Source organism: Alligator mississippiensis, chromosome 2, assembly GCF_030867095.1.
Source record: "Alligator mississippiensis isolate rAllMis1 chromosome 2, rAllMis1, whole genome shotgun sequence".
Classification (NCBI taxonomy): Eukaryota; Metazoa; Chordata; order Crocodylia; family Alligatoridae; genus Alligator; species Alligator mississippiensis.
The window spans coordinates 252,898,598-252,917,142 of record NC_081825.1 but is presented as its reverse complement, the minus strand read 5'-3'; the positions used below and the strand labels follow the sequence as shown (position 1 = coordinate 252,917,142).

The following is an 18,545-nucleotide window of genomic DNA, read 5'->3' as shown; positions in this document are numbered from 1 at the left end:
GGAAAAGAGAATGAATCTAGTTGTTCATTTTTTACAGCAGATGAGAAAAGATAATCAGAGACTTTATACACAGGGCATGCCAGGGGAAACCCTTCCTGCCCCTCCCCCCACCCAAGTATGGTTCACTAACTCTACACTTCCTGGTGGTCTTTTGGAAGCAATAATAAATAAGATAGGTGAGCAATTTTTCCTCATCTATCTTCTGTATCCATAATCCTTAGGTAAGCTTTCTTCCAGTTTCTTTTGGTTGCAGCAGGGGCATCAACAAATCTAGCTCTGTGGGCCAGACAAGTGGGGCAGGACTGGTCTGTGGGCCAAACTGGACCCACAGACCAGTCCTACATTCTGGTCCTCCTCTGGCCCCTCCTCCGTGGGGCACTGCTGCATTGCCTGGGAGCCTGTCACAAGCCGCACTGAGGGCTGGATGAGAAGGCTCCGTGGGCCATTATCTTTGATACCCCTGCTCTGTATAGGTGAAACTCAGAACTCATTGTTATAGCTCACTTTTGTTTACACACTATGCCATCCATGCAAAGAGCTTTGTGTGGGAAAACTCTCATGTCCATGCAGTTCCCAAATATACTGCATACCTGCAGTCAGAACTACAGTAAACAAAAAAAATAGTGTACAGAAAAATGGATGTAGAAAACTTAACTTCCCCATATGTATGCCTTTTAAAAAAATGTATGCAGTTTTTTAAATGCATCTTGATCTTTCACAGTAATCGGGCATTCATACTATGTATAATTCCACTGGAAACAAACAAACACATTATAAAATTGAAGCGCTAAGAAGTCAGGAAAAGACAGCATTAAAGAGGTTTAGCCTTAACTCTGATGTTTGCAAAAATACAGTAAAATGAAGTTTTAAATGAACTGGATACACACTATTTTTAATGTAAGTCTCCTCCCTCATGTACCACCAACACTGGTCAATGAGACAAGTTTGTGTTGTTTACTAGCCTGGGATGATCCAGATGTGCTGTTATAAAATCGGTGTTTACAAACATTGCTTCATCCAATGCCAGGTGCATTGAGTGAATGCGGAAAAGGTCTGTCATAAGAGGAAAATATAGTAGTTTTTAAGGCACAGAACTAGGACTCAGTACTTTTGGTATTTATTTGCATCTGTACTCCTCGTGCGACACTTGGGAAAACTCAAAATCCCTTGTTCTTCAACTCCTCGTCTGTGAAGTGGAGGTAAGATCTTGTTTCATACGGGGGGCGTTGCAAGAATAAGTTTATTAATGTTTGAGACAGTTTGAAAGTACAGTGAAAGAATTCATAGTTTCGTAGTTTTAGGTCTATGAGAACTCAAAGGGGGGGATAAATTGTTCAAACATTATTAGCTTTGATGTAGGCTGATTTGGTGCTTCTATCTGTAACCAATGTTTTTGATGGAGGATTCTGTGCAATGAAGTAACCAAAAGATTAAACAGAAGCACCAAACTGAACATGTATCAGATACCAGTTGCATGGCAAGCTTTTTGACATGGCTAGAGAGTACCTGATTGAAATTTACAGTTCAAAACACTTAAAGGGGAGACCCATGACACTTTCCCAAAGAAACTGCAATGATTAGGAATTATGAAACAGTTGAGCTCAGGGATAGCTAAAATACAGCTTGCTGGCTGGACCTGGCATGCCAAGGGATTTTGATCGGTCCATGGCCCATTCTGGATGCTGCTCCCTACCTGCCCACGGCCCCATCCCAGCTCCCTTAGGGAGTTTTGGTGAGCTGCTGTGGGGAGACAGGGACAGAGGCAAAGGAGGATGCTGACCTGGGCTGTGTCAGCTCACCAAAGCTCCATAAGTGGCCCTTGGGCCTAAATAATTGCCCACCCCTGCTCTAGCCACTAGAGCTACTCTCCTTCGGTTACAGGTTTTGGGAACCTGAAAAAAGCAACTTTAAACAACATGCTCTACATTTGCATCAATAGAAAAAAGGTAAATACAGGCCTTCCAGGTACTCATCAAGAAAAGAAACTGCTTACAACTCTGAGCAACCTGCTCTCCCTTAATGATCTGTTGATTTCTGGGGAGTGGGAAGGTCAGCAATTGCCAGAAAAAAGTACAGAAGACACAGCTGGTTAAGATGAAGGAAATGGCCTGGGAAAGCTACTGAAAGTATGCTGCTATCTCCAGTTCCAGGTATGGCAATCCAAAATACTCAAGTCTCTGTAAAAAAACAGCTATTCAAAATACCATGAAACGGAATATGAGTCAGAGGCTCTCTCTCATGTTCAAGGGTATAATTTTATGGTATAGCTACAGCTTCAACAAGAAGGCTGTCTCTTGCTCATGCCATTATGAGAAGTATAACAAGTTCTTGTAGAAACTACAGGAGAGAGTTGGCTTACTCTTGTACTGGGTGGCAAAAACTCTGGGGCTCCTTAAATCCAATTAAAATGTTTTATTTGCACTTCTGTTGACTACTTCTCATATAAGTAAGGATATAAAAAAGATGTGCACTTTTTTATGTAGCTCATTTGGCTGGTATCACATCAAAGCATGTTGGGTAGCCTCAGTTAGAACTAAGAACTAGTATCCTGGTAATAACATTAACAAAACTGTTTTACTTAGCCACAAGAATAGCCATTTTTTTCTAACAATATCTGCAGTGTTTTGCAGGCTGTCCACTGAAACCTAACTTTGATAAGCCCCCACTTTTTAATGAACTGGTTTTCAAGCTGCTGTCTTTATACAAAGTGATTTGGAGAGTCTTTCCTGGTAACATGAAATAGTTTAGAATTTAGCACAGAAACTCATCTGTTGAAACTGCAGAATGTCTACAAGAAGATCTCTTTCTTACAAAGCAGCCTTCAAATTGGAGAGCCAGGGCCCCCATTAACAAAGCATGCTAGTTTTATCACGGGCAGAAAGACATCCAAAAAAATGGATGGAAGGGTAGACCATCCAAATTCATGCTTGTGTATTTACTTTGACTTGTAAGGACTAATATTACTGACTACAAATACTGTTGATGCTAGGGCTACCTTCATGAAACACTTTCTATTCCTGTGTCTCAAGTGAAATGCAACATATAATCCATGTAAGAAATAAAATAACTTGAAAAAAAAAATCAAACAACTACTTAACTAAAGAAGTCAGCTTTTATAATAACCCTCCATCTCCTTACAAGGCCTGTACTCAAAGTTTCAATACAGAGAGAAATTCTTTTGGTGAAAAAAAGCGTTAAAAGGCCAAGGAAGATAACTTAATTAGAGAAAAATTCACATACTGCTTCTGTTTTTGAGACATGCTGCCTATGTCCTCCCCCTCAACCACTAGAAGATATTCTTATTAAAATAGGAGACCCTTTGGACCATTTAGTGCAGTTGCTACGTACAAAAAATAATCATCATAACAGATACAGCATATGGATTTATGATTAGACTGACATTTAGTCCAAAACCACACAAATTCCCTGTGCTCCTGTAGCTGAGAGCTACACGAAAATTAATTATGTAAAAATTAGAGGTGCAATGATACGTCGTATCGGCACTGATAAAAGGAAAATTGACATTATCGGCAATCGGCTTTTTTTGGCTGATGTGGTCAATGCTGCTGATAAATGCCACATGTATATGTGCAGCCGCAACAATGACGCAGCCAGCCCAGCAGCTTGGAGAGCAGTGTCTGGCTGGTAAATCTGTTGGGGTGAAGGGGCGGAGGAGGAAAGGAGCATGGGGGGCAGATTGAGACCCCGACAGTGGGGGAGGGAGTGGAACTAGGGCAGGGGCAGGCACTGCCCAGCCGGGATGAGACGTGGGATGGAGCTGCGAGTGACAGGTCTGATGGGTGCAGGGGGGGAAGAGGGGAGCGGCTCCTGCTGCTGTGTGCACCCCCAGGGCAGGCACAGGAGGTGTATGGCCCCTGAATATGTGTGCAGGGTGAGGGTGGGCTGCCACTGCAGGCTAGGGCCAGGGTCTACACCGGGTTCTTTCTGGTGGAGGGGCTGGGCTGGGCTGGGGCTGCACTCAGGGCGCGTGGCAGTGGCGATGCAGGGAGGAGTGTCTATAGCAACTTCTGGGGTGGTTGTAGCCCCCCCTCCCAGCAACCCCACTGCCTGCCCCAGCCCCTCTGCTGGGAAGTGCCTGACGCAGGCCCCAGCCCCAGCCCACAGCATCAGCCTGCCCTCCCCTGCACACAGATCCAGGAGACAGACACACCAGGGGTGTGTGTAGTGGCGGGAGCCCCCTCTTCCCATCCCGCACCCCCCACATGAGCCATGTGGCTCTGTCCCATACCCCACCCTGGAAGGGAAGCACCTGCCCTTGCCCCCCTCCTCCATCACCATGGGGGCCTTGATGTGCAACCCCCCCACATCCCTTCTCTCCTCCCTCTCCTTACCCACCCAACAGACTTATCAGCCGGATACCCGGCAAGCTGCCAGGCTGCATATCAGTAATCGGACTGGTATTGGCCAATATGGTTTGTTAATAATTGGCCATTGATATCAGTCCCAAAAATCTTTATTGGTGCACCCCTAGTGAAAATACAATTTATGTAACTGCTACTGTAGTAACAATTTCCCCATTACAATTTAGGGCCATTTAAAAATGGTGTTTCAATTATTTAATAAAATACTGTGCTCAATCTGCAGAAAATGTGATATGCTTCTTTTTTAAAAACTGAATAACATATATAGTTTTGAAACTGAATTACTCCCCTTGATATGTAAGGTAGATCACTTAGCTACATTTCCAATGGACATGGGCTCATAAAACATGCAAACTATATTAAAGATGATGTCAAATCACATCATGCACATTCTAAAATAGATGATATTTTGAACAGGACTTCAGCCTCAAAAAAGCAGTGTCTTTTCAGACACTGCTATTACCTGCAATGTGTACATGCAGCACACATACAATGTACTCTACAGAACAGAATTCTAGAAAGCCCTAGACTATCCTGAGAGACCAAAATCTTCAAAAGCATGACGCATCATTTTTAGATGATGCCATATGTGCCGCTATGCAATTCAAAAAAGCTGATCTTATAGACAGGTATATTGCTATTATTATAAACTAGAGAGTTCATATTAATCTCAACAATAAAATAATGAAGGACAACTGTTAGGCCACTGGCAGACATTAATTTTATGGTGCAATGGGATCTGATCCCTGATCCCAACAACCTCAGTTCCAGCCATGCCATACAAGCATGGCAGGACATGACATTTCTGGTATCAGGGGTAAAAATTTATCAGATCCCAATTGTGCAACTGCCTGCTCAGGAAGGTACACACTTAAAACCAGTTCCCAATGCTGTGCTTACTGAAGCATGCAGAGAGCCTAGGAACATGATCCTGAGCTCCACACACCCTAACAAGTTTAAATCCATGTGCAGGGCAGCTCACTTATGAGGACATGCTGGAAGAGCGAGGGTTATTTAGTCTGGAGAAGAGAAGACTGAAAGAGGATTTGATAACAGTTTTCAAATATCTAAAGGGAAATTATAAAGAGACTAGCCAATTGCCCGTCAAGAATGACAGGGGGCAGAGGCAGCTGGGATGGAGTTATGCCACCTAACGCTCCATGCTGCCACTGTTCTGCCTGTTGCAGGGAGTGGGGTGGGGGAGCCGAGGCCAGCAGCGCTGCTAGCCTCGGCTCCCCCATCCTCTGTCCGGTCCTCGGTGCGGCTTCGGAATCATGGCAGCGCTCCCCCACACTTGGAGCACTCTGATTGGCTATTTCCGTCAGCTAATCAGAGTGCGAATAAAGTGTTACAGACAGATGGACAGACTTAGGCTTTTATAATATTAGAATGGAGATGGGTTCATCTCTATGACCATAGAAGCAAAGGTCTCAAGCTTCATCACACGAGATTTCAATTGGAGATTAGGAAGAACTTTCTCAGTATAAGGATGATTAAGCATTGGAGCAGGCTATCTAGAGATGTTGTATTGGAACAGACTAACTAGAGAAGTTATGGAATCTCAATCTCTGGAAATTTTTGAAAGAAGGGTATACAGATACTTAGCTGGGATGGCTTAATCAGGTATGATCCTTCCTTGAGCAGGAGGCTAGACTTTAAGATCTCACATAGTCCTTTCCAGCCTTTTTATGTATATAAACAAATATAAATAAAGCCTTTCACTGAAAACCAATATGTAAATATTGTAAGCCCCACCTGATTCTAACAATAAAATGCATGTTCTCTCAGCAAGGTCTTTTACCATTTGGTATTTCTATGTATGGAACATCTACACCATCTTGTGGAAAAGAATGGTAAAGTAATAAAATATTTAAAATATCAATCTGATACCAAGAGTTGTTTTAAAAGCTATGAAAACAGTATAGAATCGTTTTTTAGAATCCATAGAATGAAATCATTATAATATTCATATTTCACAAACATCCAAACAAGCAAAGAGGTCAGTAACACTTTGGAGCAGAGCATCGCCTCAACAGAACTTCACTTGAAACGCAGGCTGCTACCAACCCTGCCACAATCAGTGCTACCCCTCATAGTACTGTTGCTTCTCCCCATTGCTGAAGACCCCTGGCTATGTAGGCCAGATAAAATGATTCAGTGGGACATAGGTTGGCAACCCCTATCCTATATAACAACGTCCTGTCGTAAGCATGTATCTTCACAGAGGAAGGCGAGGAGGAAAAGGAACAAGATTTAGAAAAAAACAACTATGTTAGAAGGTTAAAGAGGGTGCAGCTGAACTGTGAAACCCTCCTCTTGCCCACTTTAGACTTACCTGATTTAAGCTAAACATTTTCATACTGATAGGGTGTGTCTACACGTGCAATGAATGTGAAGCAATAAACTCCGGAGCAGTTTGAGCCAGAGTAAACTACTCTTGGGTACAGCATCTACATGTGCTCCCAAGACAACAGCAATTAGAGATGAGGCACAGCAGGCTTGGGGTGGCAAGGGGCATGGGAGGTCAGCCCCAGGCTCCTGGTAGTGGCATTGGGTGGCAGAAGTGCTGGCTAGGGCATGAGGATGCTGAAAATGTGCAGCCGTGTGGTTAGGTGGTAGGCAGGAGTCTGGCCCAGTGCTAGCTGGGCTGATTGAAAGCAATTTACACCCAGTGTCTACACGTGTGTTTAACTGCAGTAAATTACCCTGGCGTAAGATAGTACTATCCCTGACAGTACTATCTTACTGCAGTGTAAACCAGTTTATTGCAGCTTAATACTGTCGCACATGTAGATGGTGATGCTTTACTCCACAGCTAGTCTACTCTGCAGTAAAGCACATGTACAGACGTAGCCACAAAGAAAACTTGATTGGAATAGATCCTAGTGAAACTTACATCGTATGTGTCCTACAGTTTATGCGTAGGATTAGGAGCTACTGAAAAAAAAAGTGCATTACTATATTACCAATGTCTTAACTACACCAACATTTCATGTATAGATAATTAAAAAATACTGTCATGCCAAAATTCTCAAGTCCTCCAAAATGTTTTTTTAGTGAAATAACCTAGGGTGTGGACACATATATTTGGAGCCCATTCAAAAAGGGAATTTTTAAAAGGACAGCAGATGTTATGTTCTTATCACTGTGTGTAAATAAACTGAGAATGACAGAAATTTAAAAGACCCCCTGGAACATCAACCCAGGATGAAGCATTGTTAAAGCTGAAGAGTTTTGCTCATCCGAATCATTCTCAGTTAATTTACCCATAACAGTTAGACCATAACAGCTCTTTTGCAACTTTCCTCTGTAGAAAGGGCTCCAAATATACATAAGTCCAGTTACATACAAATAAATTTAATACACAGCAGATTTTGATCATCGACTGAAACTGGTATCAAGTTTAATGACAAATGAAAAATATAATTGTGTAATTATACTTTCAGTAATAAAAAATTTATTGCCTTACCAGTACATCATGCACTAAGGCTTGGTATGTCCAAGTATGGTGAAGTGGAGTTGCTAAATCTATATTTCTGTCAACAAGGACTAATAAAGGCCTTTGGAAACTGTAAACAAGACATGTTGTTAGTAAATTTTAACATTATATATGTGTATATATATAAAACAGTTGGAATACCATATTTAATCACATACCACATGCACCCTTTTTGCAAGAACTGCCCCTCTAAAATTGGGGTTCATGCCTTAAGGGAACCTGATTTCTGCATAGGAATGGAAGCACAGGGATGCCAGAATGGCCGATGGGGGCTGTCCTCTCCCTTTTCTCTAGCTAGCATTCAGCAGGTGTGGACTCTTCAGCCAAAGAGCAACAGTTTTAACCCTCTGACAGCCATTGCCAAATTGGCAGTAGTTTTTGGCTGAGCAGCCAGTGAGCCATTCCATGTGGTCAGCTTTTGGCCATGACTTTGGAAAAATCTTTTTCTTCTTCAGTCTGCCTTTCCAAAACAAGGTGCATGTCTTATGTGGGGGTATGTGGTATGAAGTAAAATGCAGTATTCCTAGTTTCAAAAATAATATTTGCTGTCTTCCATTTCCTACTTCTACGCAAAAGCCAAATCCTAACTAAATGGTATTAGAAAAATTTCCCTTCTTGGTAGATTATTTAATAATTCATCTGTTACAGGTTTTCCAGTCCTCCCATTCACATCTTTCTTTAAACATCTAGGCTGACCAGTGCCAGATATATGATACTGGATAGAAGGATGTGTGTCTGATACAGAAAAACAATTGCTATGATCTGTATTAACATCCACACAACTTTAAATCCAAGTCAAATAATAAGCACTAACAACCTATTAGCTTAGGCCTTGTAAAGACTTTCAGTTTCTCCTGGGATAGTCACTGCTCTCCCAGGAAAAAACACAAGTTTATAGATGTTCAGGCTTTTCCTCACAAAGTAAAAAAGAAGCAACCCCCTCCCCCCCAAACCTCAGAACAACCACAGTTAAATCACTCCCAAGAGAGTTTCTTCTGGGAGAGTGCATGTCTGTCATGATGACATCCATAATGAGCATCTACTGGCACTGAGGAATGATAATCACTTTTTATCTATGGACAGCAATTAAGTATGCAAGAAAACTAAATTATGTTTGTTAGCAGCTTCTGAAACAAGCTGATCAACTGTGGAAAGTGTTAGGATGGGAAGATGAACAGGCTCAAGAGGTTTGCTTCTTCTCAAAATGTCTTCGGTATAATTTTTGACAACTGTTATGCCACATCCTCACAAGGAAGTTTCTATGTATTGTGTCACTTTTCCTGTCTGATTTGTATATGAAGTAATCTAAAAATGAATCCTTTAATTTGCACTGTCAGCAATATGTTGATGCTCAACTCCATGGACAAAATTTTGAAAACTGCTCAAATAACTTAGGTACTTAAGTCTCATTAAAAGGAAATGCAGCTAAAGCTCCTATATGCCTACATCACTTCTGAAATGGGTCTTACGTACTTTGGAAAATGCTTCCATTTCATTGCAACCAGATACTACAGCTTAACTTCTTGACCAGAATCTAGAAAACTAGCTTGTTTTGTGGAAGAAAGCAAATGAATTACAACTAAAACTCTCCAAAGCCAAGAACTATGAGGTATTACGTAGCACTTTCCAACATACCTACTGGACATATCTGAACAAAATGATGATTTAGTCCTCCAAATAGAATTAACAAAATTGTACTAGTGGGGGATTTAAATCTCCCTGATATCAGCTGGAATAATAATGCAACAAAACATAAAACGTCGAGTAAATTTTTAACATATGTAGATGACAAGGCTACAATATGGGATCCATCTATTTTGGACCTTTTTTTCTGGCCAATAAGGAAGAATTGCAAACCTGAAAATGACAGGAAAAATGTGAGGAAACGATTCTACTATGATAGCATTTCTGATTCAAAGAAAGGGAAGGCATTAGAAGAAAACAACTCTTACGGACACTGGACTCAAAAGGACAGATGCCATCTAACTCATAGAAAAAGTAGGTGAGGTACCACAGAACAGGCTAAAAGAAAGAAGGGTCTAGGAGGGTTAGCAGTTTTTAAAGGATATCATTTTGGACACTCAAGAAAATCTATTCCCAGACAGCATAAAGATAAGAACTACTGCAGAAGGCTGACAGCTCCACAAAATCAAAAGCACAGGTGAAGAGAAAGACGGATGAGCCACCAAGGCATTGGTAAGAACTTGCAAGGACAAAAATCAGGAAGGCAAAGGCAACACACAAAAGGAAAAGGATATTAAAGACAACAAAAAAACTCTATAAATATGCCAGAAAGAAAAGAGACCAAGAAGACTGCAGGCCAGCTGCTCAATAATGATGATGAGTTATTAAGGCAGAGCTGCTCAATTATTATTTTGCCTGTCTTCATAATAAAAAGAAGTGACAAAGCAGAAGGGCTGCTAATCATGATTAGTAAAGAGTGGGTTAGAGAGATTTAGACAAATTTGAATGGATTTAAGTTGTCAGGTCCTCCCAAAAATTGTTCCAGGGTGCTGAAAGGAATGGCCGAAGAGATTATGGAACCACTAGCAATATTTATAAAAGCAGAGATGACAGATGAATTGGAGGCTGGCTTATATAATATCCATCTTTATGAAGAAGGACCTAGGGAATTATAGACGAAATCTCATCTCAATGTAAGAAATGACTAGAAAATTATAAAATAATATGTTAACACTTGAATGAGAAAGGGTTTCATACCAAACAGACTTGTTAACAGCAAATCATGAGATATCAATCTGATTTCCTCCTTTGACGAGGTAATTGATTTTGTGATTGCGGATAAGGTGGAGCTAACAGACTTTAGCAAGGCTTTTAATACAGTCCCACATAACTAGGGATCTGGATATTCCATTTCCCAATGAAAAATGGATAAAACCACAGAGTTACCATTTTTATCAGAGAAAATGTGGATTCTCCCTTTTAGCAGAGAAACCTGTGGACAGGGGAGACCCGTGCCTGCGGACAGGGGGTTTTGCACACGGTGGCAGCTGCTGTGCCCTGCACTGCCTTCCCATGGCTTGCTGCATGGCTCCGCGAGCACAGCTCTGTAGGCAAGCGGCATGGGGTGCAGCAGCTGCATGCGAGCCTCCCCACCCCGCCAGCCGGGTGGCACGCAGCCGCCATCACCACCACCCTGCGCTGTCACTTGCCTGCAGAGCTGTGCCCGTGGAGCTTGCCCATGGTGCTGTGCAGCCAGCTGTGGGAGGCCAGTGCAGCAGTGTGGTGGCGGCCACTGTGTGCGAATTTCCTTGTCTGGCCCCCCGTGTGCAGCCCGCAAAGGGGCACTGCTGCCATCGCCCCCCCACCCCTACTCCTGGGAGCAGGCAGAGAGACACTCCCCACTTCTCGATCTGCGCCCCCCTGTCCCTTCCCTTTCCCCTGCCCCACCCTATCCCTTCCCCCCCCCACACTTACCTGCTGGGGTGTGTGTCTTTGTGCCTGCATGTTTGTGTCTGTGGGGCTGTTGTGGGGGGAGTGAGGGGCACCAGCAGGGTTGTGGGGACTGTGTGTGTACGTGGGGGGTTTAATTGTAATAGCGGATTTTGGGTTTTTTATCAGAGGATTTGCAATTTTTCTATCAGGGAAAACCAGGATCTCTGTACATAACATTCTCATGAACAATCTAGAGAAATGTGGGCTACACAGAATTAGAGTTAAGAGGATACCATAATTGGCTGAGTAACAGCAAACACATGCATTTATAAGTGGATTAAAGTCAGAATGGCAGGTAGTTTGTATTAGGGTTCTACAGAGGTCTATTCTGACTCTGGTGCCGTTTAGCATTTTTATTAACAAATTGGATGCTGGACTAGATAGTTTCCTGGTCAAGTGGGTACATGATACAAAATGCTTTGGAGGACAAAAGTGGATTTCTTTTAAAAGGCTATTGTTAGACTAGAGAGCTGGGTTATAAACAATAAAATTACATTCAAACACAAGTGTAAAGTATAACATCTCTGAGGCAAAAAAACCCCCAAATATGCAAACAGAGAATGGGAGATATTTGGCTAGGCAGCAGTGGTGCTCAGAAGGATCTGGAGGTTTTGGCTGGTCAGACACTCAACATGAGTCAGCAATACGATGTGGTTAAAAAAAGAAGCAGCATGTGACCAGTTTTGAAATATTTGAAAGAGAAGGTATAGCAACTATCCTCCCTTACTACAGGTGGCAAAACATGAAGCAATGGTTTTAAACTGTTGACAAGCAGATTTAGATAAAATCTTCAAAAAAATCCCAAACTGTAGGACAATGGAACAAGCTGTGCACAACAGTTGTGGAATCCTATGGTTCAATTACTCCAACCTCTGCATTCTGCTTCTACACAGAAGCAGCCCATTATTACTCTTTTACACCTGGCCACAAGTTTACAATTATTTTTCGTTGGTGTAGTCCTTATGATGGTTCTCCCACCTTTCTTATCTACAGGCTAGAACGATTTAAATATGCTCTCTTCAATGCTACTCCTGGAGTCTATCAGGAGTAGCATCAGGGGTACAAGCACTACCATTACCCCAGAGATCTTCACAGATGGTCTCTTTTTCACATAATCTAAAGATAATGGTGACAATCTTGAAAGCCCTGAACAATGTGGGTCCAAGTAAGCTTAGAGAAAGACTTATCATATGCCACCCCTTATAACAGGCTCACCTGAACCGTCAAAATCCCATGACGTCTGGCAGGACCCTTTGCTGATAAAACAGCTAATTTATTTTGTGTTGACTAGATAAAAGTAAAGTTGTGAATACCTCTGTATGCAAAAAGCATGAAACACATTTTTTTGTTCTGGAAGTTCATGTGACAGAAGCTTTTGCAGGGTATTGGATCTTTCTGGGTGAGGAGCTGATAAAAAACATGGTCAGCTTACTTAATTATGTAGAAAAGTTTTAGTTCAGGATTGTAGGGCTGCACATTCTCCTACTCCTAAACAGCTGTTAAAAGGAAAATATGAAGAATAATTTTTATTTTCCTTAATGATATTTTTAAGTCTTCATAAAAACAAACCAGTCAGGATATGATCCACATCTTTACATTCATCTGTCCAATGATTAAGCGCAATGAAAACTTGATTTCTATAAGCCTACTGGAATTACTGCAATTAAAAACACAAAACAAAACTCATTAATACAATACCTGAACTGTCCAGCCCCAAGTGTATCCCCTGTGAAAAGACTGTTTCTGGCATCTCTTAAGTTCTCTCTGAGCTTCTTATCCAACTTCTGAAAAAGGAAATGTAAAGTACCTTTTCACTGGCTAGCAAGCATAGCAATTCTCCTTACCAGTTTGTGCAATGAATATTTAAGACAGATAGGTACCATCCTATGACAAACCAATTACCCAAATCAGCTTAATTTTTCTATGGATCATATTTAAGCTACACTAACTTACTCCAGACAATCTTCACAATTACCACACTGCTATCTCAATAGTTCTGCATAAACTCATGATTGTCTAAGTAATCTAAATCTAACTGAAGTGGAACATCTCTTTAAGAACTTATGCTAAAAACACTATTTCAACTAGCAAAATAAAGCACTGGAAGTTAGAAAGCTCTAGATTTACAGTTGACCAGGAAATCTGAATTATGTCTCCTCCACGTATCCAAACAGTGCATTGAGTATGATACTATCTTGTGGAAAAAAAACCAATAACTGAATATGTAATTCAGGACATGGATACAAGATAGCACAATTAGGGTTGCATGGACACCTGAGTCCAGCACTTTCCCCTTTTCAGGAAACAGCTATTAGGTATTGCTGCAGAAGCAACTTCAACCTGACCTTCACACACCCATCGAGATTTTTGTATCGACTGCAAGCAAGTTAAGGGTCAGTACTTCTCTCTAAGCAAAAAATGAAAGGAATTTCATGAGACCAAAAAAAGGAACTTCTTTAGCTGGAGGGTTATTTTCCTCTTTCAAATATTACTATAGACCTTTTTCTTACTAATCCTCCAAAATTATTTCAAAATGGACAATGTTAGGCAACCTCCCTATGATTTCTTGAACAAAATTAATTTACAAGCGTCTTTTAAATGATTTTATAAGGTATTTAACTCTGATCTGATATCATGAAGCAGCAAGAATTCACAAGATCAGTTGTAGAACATTTCAGATTTGTTATTTAGGGACCCTCTACACATACAGGTAAAGGCGTAATGGGATTTAACACGTGATCCACACAATCACACCTCCTGCCATGCCACACATGTATGGCAGGAGGCATGACTGTGGGATCCAGCATCAGATCCTATCATGCCTTATTTACTGCCGGTAAAGGGGAAGCCCAGGATGGCCATCCCAGGCTTCCCCTGTTCCAGCAAGTCAATTGTCCAAATTAGCTCCCCATTCATGTGGCAACTTAAATTCTCATCTCAGCCCTCAAATTCAGTTTCAGTACCTCTCCCAATTAGGCATCATCACTCCAGAAGCTGCCAACTCCCTTTCTATTTAACCTGTAGGGGTGTCTCGACAGTTCCCAAACTAGGCCAGAGGGTTCTTCAATATTACTCTCCTTGCTTACAAAACTGTTATAATCACTAGCCACTTTTTAGAGAAAGGAACAAAATATAAAGATAGAAATATTTTTGGCTTCTTTTGTTAGAGCTAGGGAAAAAAATGCTGGAGTTAAGCTCGTCAAGAAACAATTTGCAGAGCAGGTCTCAGCCATTCAGAAGGTGATGAGAGAAAGTCTGGCCAAAGGAAAAGCGAGCCTAGAAAATCTAATCTACTTTGCAGGCCCAGAATAGGGTGTCCAAGAGATTCAGCATAGCTGGCTCTTCACTAACTTTTCTGTCAAAATAATGAGTGTGAGTGAAGTGCCCACTACAAGCCAGACAGCAAACAGAAACTCTTGTTATCCTAACGTGCAGCATTGGTCACATTTGGTTCATTTTAAGTTTTATCACTTGCAAGATTTAGAAATCAATTATTTTAAATCTATGTTGAGAAATACAAGCCTCATCTTGGATTTGAGTACTGGCTGGGGTAGGCAGCTGCTGTCTGGCACCAGCATGGGGAGGAATGTGGGGAGCAGGAGCGAAGCAGGATGGGTGGGCAGACAGTATGAGGAGCAAGTGACTGGGGGAGTAGGGGTTAGGCAGCAGGTGACTAAGTGGCCTGGGAAACAGTGATGGCAGCAGGGGGGCAAGTGGTCGGGGTAAGGGGAAAGGTAGCAGGTTCAGGCATGTGGGCGGGCAAGGGCTGGGAATTTGGTAGCTTGCCCTCCCATGGCTGCTTTCCCTGCTGCAGCAGTGGGGGAGATGAATTTAACACAACCCCCCCAGTAATTATATTTAATACATGGAAAACTGTAAGAAATTTATAACTTTCCGTGTAAAGAAGCTAATTATTAGGAGGTTTGTTTTAAATTCAAAGCCATTTTGGATTCAGCTGAATACTGTATTTATGTAATTTTAATATTTTCGTTTAGAATGAAAGTGCTTAAGTCATAAAATAATATGTAAACGAGACTAATTGCAGCTGAAAATGAATCTAAAAAATAATAAATCTTCTAACTGCTAGGCAATGTCGTAATAAGGAAGGATAGATTTTTCTTCACAGATTTCATAGACATTAGGACTGGAAGGGACCTCGGAAGATCATCAAATCCAGCCCCCTACCCAAGGGGCAGGAAGTCAGCAGGGATCATAGGATCCCAGCAAGATAAACATTCAGATGTCTTCTGAAGGCGTTCAGAGTAGAAGCTTGAACCACCTCCGGCGGCAATCTATTCCAAACCTTGGGGGCTCAGACAGTAAAGAAGTTCTTCCTTATGTCCAGCCTGAAACGGTCATAGAGGAGTTTGTGACTGTTTGACCTTGTCATCCCTGGGGCGCTCTGGTGAACAGACGTTCCCCCAGATCCTGGTAAGCACCCCTGATGAACTTATAGGTGGCCACCAGATCACCCCTGAGCCTGTGCTTTTCCAGGCTGAAGAGTCTGGAAAATCCACTGGCTGGAAAATTGGCTCTGTGGTCAGACCCAGAGGGTAGTAATTGATGGAAGTTACTCATCATGGTGTCCTGTGACCAGTGGGGTCCCCCAAGGCTCTGTCCTTGGACCCATACTGTTCAACATCTTCATTAATGATGTGGACACTGGAGTCAGAAGCGGACTGGCCAAGTTCGCCGATGACACCAAACTTTGGGGCACAGCATCCACACCAGAAGACAGGCGGGTGGATCCAGGCTGACCTGGACAGGCTCAGCAAGTGGGCGGACGAGAATCTGATGGTGTTCAACGCCGATATATGCAAGATTCTCCACCTTGGGAAGAAAAACCCACAGCTTCCTTATAGGCACGGCAGTGCTATGTTGGCTAGCACTATGGAAAGAAAGAGACTTGGGGGTCATCGTTGACCACAAGATGAACATGAGCCTGCAGTGCGATGCTGCGGCTAGTAAAGTGACCAAAATGCTGGCTTGCATCCATAGATGCTTCTCAAGCAAATCCCGGGACGTCATTCTCCCCCTGTACTCGGCCTTGGTGAGGCCGCAGCTGGAGCACTGCATCCAGTTTTGGGCTCCACAATTCAAAAAAGATGTGGAGAAGCTTGAGAGAGTCCAGAGAAGAGGCACACGCATGATCAGAGGTCAGGGAAGCAGACCCTATGATGACAGGCTGAGAGCCCTGGGACTCTTTAGCCTGGAAAAGTGCAGGCTCAGGGGTGATCTGATGGCCACCTATAAGTTTATCAGGGGTGACCACCAGTATCTGGGGGAACGTTTGTTCACCAGAGCGCCCCAAGGGATGACGACTAGGTCGAATGGTCATAAACTACTGCAAGACCATTTCAGGCTGGACATAAGGAAGAATTTCTTTACTGTCCGAGCCCCCAAGGTCTGGAACAGCCTGCCACCGGAGGTGGTTCAAGCGCCTACATTGAACACCTTCAAGAGCAAACTGGATGCTTATCTTGCTGGGATCCTATGACCCCAGCTGACTTCCTGCCCTCTGGGCAGGGGGCTGGACTCGATGATCTTCCGAGGTCCCTTCCAGCCCTAATGTCTATGAAATCTATGAGTCCCATGGCTCTCAGTCTCTTTTCATAAGGTCTGCTTTCCAGATTTCTGATTATGTGTGTGACTTTCCTCTGCACTCTGTCAAGCTTCTCCACATCCTTTTTGAATTGTGGAGCCCAAAACTGGATGCAGTACTCTAGCTGCGGCCTCACCAAGGCTGGGTACAATGGGAGGATAACGTCCTGAGATTTACTTGAGAAGCATCTGTGGATGCAAGCGTTTTGCCTGCTTTGCTAGCAGCAGTATCACATTGCAGGTTCATATTCATCTTGAAGTCAATCATGACCCCCAAGTCCCTTCATCAATTCAATGTACTGTACTTGCTCTTCAAATTACAGTCACCTTTAGTTTTTTACCAGTTTACACCCTCCAAAATACTTCTGTCTGACAATTATACAAATCTTCAAGAATTCCTGAGATCCAAATAAATTCATAGAAACCGAACCCCTGAATTATATGAACTATTTCTAGAAATATTTTACAAATTTCTAACTTCTGCTTGACCCAGACTGAAAGAACAGGTTTGTAGGCTGACACAAAGCAGCAGAAGAGGAGAAAATAAAAGATTTTTTAGGCTGAAGCAACATGCATCACCATCCACATTTCAAAAAAGGTATGGAGTATCGACTAAGCACACAATGTCTACCCTTGTACTTTCTGTAACTGATAACAGAAAACCAGCCATGAATGTTATCGTTTGGTTTTTTTCTTTTGAAAAAAAAAAAAAGAACATAGTTAAATGTTTGGAGTTATGAAAACAAAAATACTGCTTAGCAAGTTTACTTGAAATAATCACATTAAAAAAAATTTCTTACCACTGCCACCATTTCTGCTGCAGTTCCTCTTGAACATCTGATTATAGGAATAGCTCCTATTAAAAAGACACAGTGACCTCTATTTACATTTATGTCACAATAATTCAGATGATAAGTTTTATTAAAATTGTTTTTGGATGCTACATTTTTAATGCAGGCCACCCAACTGCACACAAAGTTTGCCTGTATAGGCATTAACTTAAACTACAATTGTAATTTTCTATCAATATAAACAGAAATACAAAGCCAAAGTATGAATGGATGGATGCTTGATCCCATGTAATACAGTAGCAATACACAGAGTTTAAAAGATTACCAGTTAAAATACTAAAAACCAATTATATTAATTTCATGTTACTTATTTTTAGGTCTGCTTAGTCCAAAATATTGTTGCATTTACACTATTTACTTTCATTCCTCCCTATTAGACAATTAAACACATCAGTTAGTTTCACTTTTGCTCAGCTATTTTTCCTTTTGTTTACTTTATACTGTTTACATTTTTTATTTTCATTTGCTCCTCCTGGACACTTAAGTAGGTCAGTTTAATTTTTGCTTATAATAATTAAGGGTTTTTTTATTGCTAAAATACCATCGTATTTGGCTTTCAACAGTTTGAAGGGGAATTATTATTCATTAAAAAAATATTCCATTGGAATTTCAAGTTTTTAATGTCATATTTTAAAATGCTTCTAATTGCATATGTATAAAAGCAAAAGTGTTTTATAGTTTAAGTGCTTTCAGTTAAGACATTTCTCTTATACCAGCAGAGAAATTAAAGGAGCTAAAAAAATACAAAAGAACTCT

General features: G+C 41.7%; 1 protein-coding gene across 3 annotated transcripts in view; it reads right to left on the bottom strand.

Annotated features, from left to right (window-relative positions):
* SCFD1 (sec1 family domain containing 1) overlaps nt 1-18,545 on the bottom strand; it is a 122,133-nt gene that overhangs the window by 90,446 nt on the left and 13,142 nt on the right. For all 3 annotated transcript variants that reach the window (XM_019488789.2, XM_059723016.1, XM_019488790.2), the window contains exons 8-10: nt 17,739-17,794; nt 13,036-13,121; nt 7,852-7,951 (exon numbers count right to left, since the gene is read on the bottom strand). In XM_019488789.2, the coding sequence (XP_019344334.1) occupies nt 7,852-7,951; nt 13,036-13,121; nt 17,739-17,794 (242 nt within the window). The remainder of the gene's footprint in view (nt 1-7,851; nt 7,952-13,035; nt 13,122-17,738; nt 17,795-18,545) is intronic.